The sequence below is a fragment of the Nanorana parkeri genome, unplaced genomic scaffold (assembly GCF_000935625.1).
Source record: "Nanorana parkeri isolate BGI_ZX_2015 unplaced genomic scaffold, ASM93562v1 scaffold711, whole genome shotgun sequence".
Classification (NCBI taxonomy): domain Eukaryota; kingdom Metazoa; phylum Chordata; class Amphibia; order Anura; family Dicroglossidae; genus Nanorana; species Nanorana parkeri.
Window position 1 is genome coordinate 164,897 of NW_017306979.1, and position 4,503 is coordinate 169,399.

The following is a 4,503-nucleotide window of genomic DNA, read 5'->3' on the forward strand; positions in this document are numbered from 1 at the left end:
AAAGATACCAATTTCCTATATGACAGGTCCTTGAAAGAAGAAGCATCCTCAACAAGGATAACGTACAAAATATATTTTTTATTATAATAGTAATTTGATAAATACACATCAGTAGACCCATGCAAGCATCAGTAACATCTGTACATTTATCAATTATATGTTTTTATGGGGAGAAAGATGCCAACCCAATAGCAAGCACACTCACCATCTTCTAGAGCATTAATTGCCTCTACTTTCTTTTCATTTGCTGTATCCATCATTTCCTCTGTAACCTGAATTATAAGATATAACAAAAAATAATATTTACACAGAGCAGCTAAAAGCCTCACAGATGTATCTACTGTAGCAAGTTTGTTCACCTCTAAGATGGCTACACTTGCTGCAAATTGCCCCCTAGCCATCTGATGCCAAGGCTGAGACATTGTTTACCAATTCCCAGTGCTTAGCTTACTGTACATATGAGGATTCTTTCCAAAAGTACACAGCAAACACCTCATGTAGTTTAGGATCTGCTTGCTAAAAGTATTAGCGGTGCTTACTGCCAGGGATCATATCAATACTCATGTGTGCTTCAGCTGACCCGCCTGTGGCAAGTACAACACCTCCAAATGAAGTGAATACATTTATATCCCTCAGAATGTATGAAGCAAAAGAAATGCCATGTAAACGTGGCAAAATTACCTCTAAGTCATCATTTCCCATCTCCTGAGGGGGCTCGTCATCTGGTGCAATAACTCCTTCATTATCAATCTCTGTTTTAAAACAAAATAAAACGAGTGTGAATGTTATGCTCTTTCAAAATATACTGTACCTGTAAAGCCTATCCTGGTGATGCTAAAATAGAAGTGTCTGGTAACATGCTGTGACAAATATATAAATAAAGTCATGTGCACCACTACATTAACTCCTGTACTACATCTACACTGACATTAATACTGGGGAACAATCATCAAGTTGGCACTCTGGCTCCCAAAGGGTTAAATGTGGACATAGGTTTAAACTGTTCCGTTAGTATACATTTTGTATATTTGGTGTTCTTAAGGCTCATGCACGCAGATGTATTGCAGAGTAAAAACACTTGTAGTTGCAGAGCCTAGGAGCCAAAGCTGCTGTGGTTTTCTGCTTATAGCAATGTATGGACAGAAAACAATGTACTCGGGTGTATGCCCACAAACAGCGTTTGAATGCGCACGGGAGTAAGTGACGTTTGGAGACCTAGCCCCCCTGCTTGTGCAAATGTTGATGCCAATATTTACACAAGTATAGCATTTACCCAAGTATAGGGTTTTCTGTTCATACATTGCTATGGACAGAAACCCACAGCAGCTGCGGCACCCAGGGGCCACAAATAAAAAGGTGCATTTTACACTGTATGAAAACACGCCCGTATTACCGTCGTAATTACTATACCACCTTGTGTGAAGAGCACAAATGGGGCTGCTCACGAGGCTCACAAATTCCTTGGAGAGACTCATGCTGCCTGCTGCAGGCGGGAGACACTGTACAATGCACTGACAGCTGCCACCTCCTGCAGCCATTTAAATGCAATTGTACAGGCTGTGATTACCTGTGGATGTTCACAACAGGATGTAAACAGCATACATACAGGTGCCGTCACCCACAGCTAATCACAGACTATGCGATAACATGTGAATAAGCTGCAAACTGCTGTGGGTGGTGGCAGCTGTCATTATAAAGTATAGCGCCTCTGGCTCTCAGCAGATCACATAAGTCAACAATTTATGAAACTCAAGTGATTTGAGCAATTGAAAGTACCCAATAGCAGGCTGGCTATTGCTCACAGCCACTGGATGGGAGACTTGATGCCAGCTTTCTATTGCCGGAAGATGAGGAGGCACGGGGGCAGCGTGGAAGGATTGGGGCAGAGCAGTCTCCATTTCCCACTGGGCACCGGCTGCAGCGCTCTGTGTCCCCTCTAATCGAACACACTGGGGGGCTGCCGTTGTGATGTACGGGGTCCCTTTAGGGAGGTTGGGCTGCCTCCCTGCGAACATGCACCCAATTTTATCTTTTGCTACATGTGCTACAAGATGGAGGCTCTCATAGGTTAGAGTTAAGAACGTGCTACACAGAGAAGCCCTGACGAGGCAGTGCGGCTTTCACATATTCTGCGTAAGACGTGTATCTAAAACCTTTGCTTTTAACCTCAGCGGTTAGACAGGTTTTTTTGCATGCTGGCTGGTGAGTGTGCTGGGAAGCTTTTTGCTGTTGCCCTCTAATGGAACGAGACACATGCTGCAGCATGCATCGTCTCCCAGCGACAGGTGTGTGTGTGTTAGGATTCTACTAATCGGAATTAACTAAAATCGATAAGAATCGTTGACAATGATCCTCATGATCAAGTCCCTCGATTAAATCGATCAGTTGTTGCAGCCCTACAATAAACAAAAACAGGGCGGAGAAGGTGTTGGAATACCGAGCTTATACTTGCAGGAACTAAAAACTTACCTCCCCTTGCTGGTGCGAACATCCTTACTTGGTCTTCTGAGTCCAGGATCTTCAGTTATCTTGACTGGCTGGGCAAGAATGAGGCAACTCCCATACATGTGCATGGGAGTTCATTCATTCTGGCACAGCAGTGTGAAGAATATACACGGCACATATGCAGCTCACTGTACAGTCTAAAGGAGATTGCAGATATGCTGGCACAAAAGATTTGAAGTTCCGCTTTATGTGCATGAGCCCTTATAGTATAAAGGTGAAATCATTCCAATGGGTGATTTTGTGTACTTACAGAGAGTGGAGCCGCGTATTCCTCTCAGCAGAGTGCACAGTGTGGTACAGCTGCTCCAGATGTTCTCTGCTCCCGTTTTAGTAAATTTAGTAAAGATAAGTCACAGTGCTACTTGATGTTTGCTGCACAGGACGGCTAGGTTAGATATAGCACAGAAGTGAATATAGTGGTGCACTTGACTTATTACAAATACATAATGGATTAAATTATGGAATAGCATAACCATAGGTGCCATCATTCATCCATATCAGTCTACCCATCAAGAATAACAAAGAAATCGTATGTCATTTAGCTTACCCAAGTCACTTTCTTCACTCTGTAGTTCAGGAGTTGGAGATGGAACCCTTTCCTCTTTTATCTCTTCTGTCTAAAAACAAAATGCCCAATTTCAACTTGAAAACCATTAAACAAAAGTATAAACAAAAGATATTGCAGGGGTGTGGAAATTTTTTTAAAAACTACTTGTCCGAGGACTAAAGCAGGGGCCGAATCTACTTGTCCCTCATGACAATCTACTTGTCCTGATACAAAAAAAATAATTTTAACCAAAACCATATTTAGCAGTGCTAAGAAGCACTTCTCATTGGTCAGTTCTGCCAGGTGACCGCGTTGACCAACGAGTGCTTGCAATTTGCGAGCGAAATTCAGAATACATGAAACAGGTACAGATAGTACACCCGTACTGGTGGACGGGAAGGACCGTTCGCCGAAAGGTAAGTATAGTGGGAGGGAGATTTGTGTGGGTAATTTCATTTTCCCAAACTACTTGGGAAAGTGAATTTACCCTCCAGGGTTGGTGCAGACGTGCGGATACCCGGGACGTGCGATCGTGTGCGGTTGCATGCAGCGGTTGCATCTGCATGTATGGGGTTACATCTGTGTGGCAATTGCTGAAAAAAAGGTAGATGTACCCATTTTTACGACATGCACCGCGCAGTGTTTTCAACCGTGATCGTGTGGGATCGCCCAGGCGGTATTGCAGCAGGAAAACACGCAATCTGCCTGGCACGTCTGGGGTGCCATTAGAAAATAATGGCATTGACAGCACAATCGGCGGTTGTGTGCGATTCTGTGACCACCCAGCCATCCGCTCGGTTTCGTGCACGATGACCGGGTAGTCACTGATCGCACACCACTGCCGATTGCGCTGGCAGTGCCATTATTTTCTAATAGCACCCCAGTCGCGCGTTTTCCTGCTGCAATACTGCCCGTGCAGTTGCACACGATTGCAGTTGAAAACACTGAATGTTTATTCGCATGCAGATGGGGGCAGTGGGGCTGGTTTTCATTTTTTCAATTTTTATTTACTTTGTTAAATTTAGGCTAGAACTCCTGTAACAGGAACGAGCAGCGGCCGCCATGGACAGAGGCTGAGGGAGGTGACAGAGCCTGTCACTGCTCCATCACTACTCCACGGCCCCCGCTCTCAGCGCTCCACGCTTCGTCCCCGCCCCCCATCCACGCCTCCCGCTCGCAGCGCCGCTCTCGCCACTCATTTAAGAAAACCAGCCCTGCTACTTGTCCGTAGCAGGGCTAAAACAGTGGGGGAAAAAACTTGCCCGGCGCCCGCAACTAAATGTCCCGGGCGTCAGGCCATACGAATAAATTTTTTAATTTGTTTTATTATTTTTAATTTAAACGCCTTTCTATTTTTTACATTTCTAATTATTATTTTTTACTTTTTTTTTTACTTTAAAAAAAAAAAAAAAAAAAAAAAGAAACTCCATTGCTATCCACAAGGGGAAAAA

At 44.1% G+C, this 4,503-nt stretch overlaps 1 protein-coding gene across 3 annotated transcripts in view; it reads right to left on the bottom strand.

Annotated features, from left to right (window-relative positions):
- ST13 (suppression of tumorigenicity 13 (colon carcinoma) (Hsp70 interacting protein)) overlaps nucleotides 1-4,503 on the bottom strand; it is a 38,708-nt gene that overhangs the window by 22,333 nt on the left and 11,872 nt on the right. For all 3 annotated transcript variants that reach the window (XM_018563918.1, XM_018563916.1, XM_018563917.1), the window contains 3 exons: nucleotides 3,053-3,122; nucleotides 682-752; nucleotides 206-272 (listed from right to left, as the gene is read on the bottom strand). In XM_018563918.1, coding sequence (XP_018419420.1) covers nucleotides 206-272; nucleotides 682-752; nucleotides 3,053-3,122 — 208 coding nt within the window. The remainder of the gene's footprint in view (nucleotides 1-205; nucleotides 273-681; nucleotides 753-3,052; nucleotides 3,123-4,503) is intronic.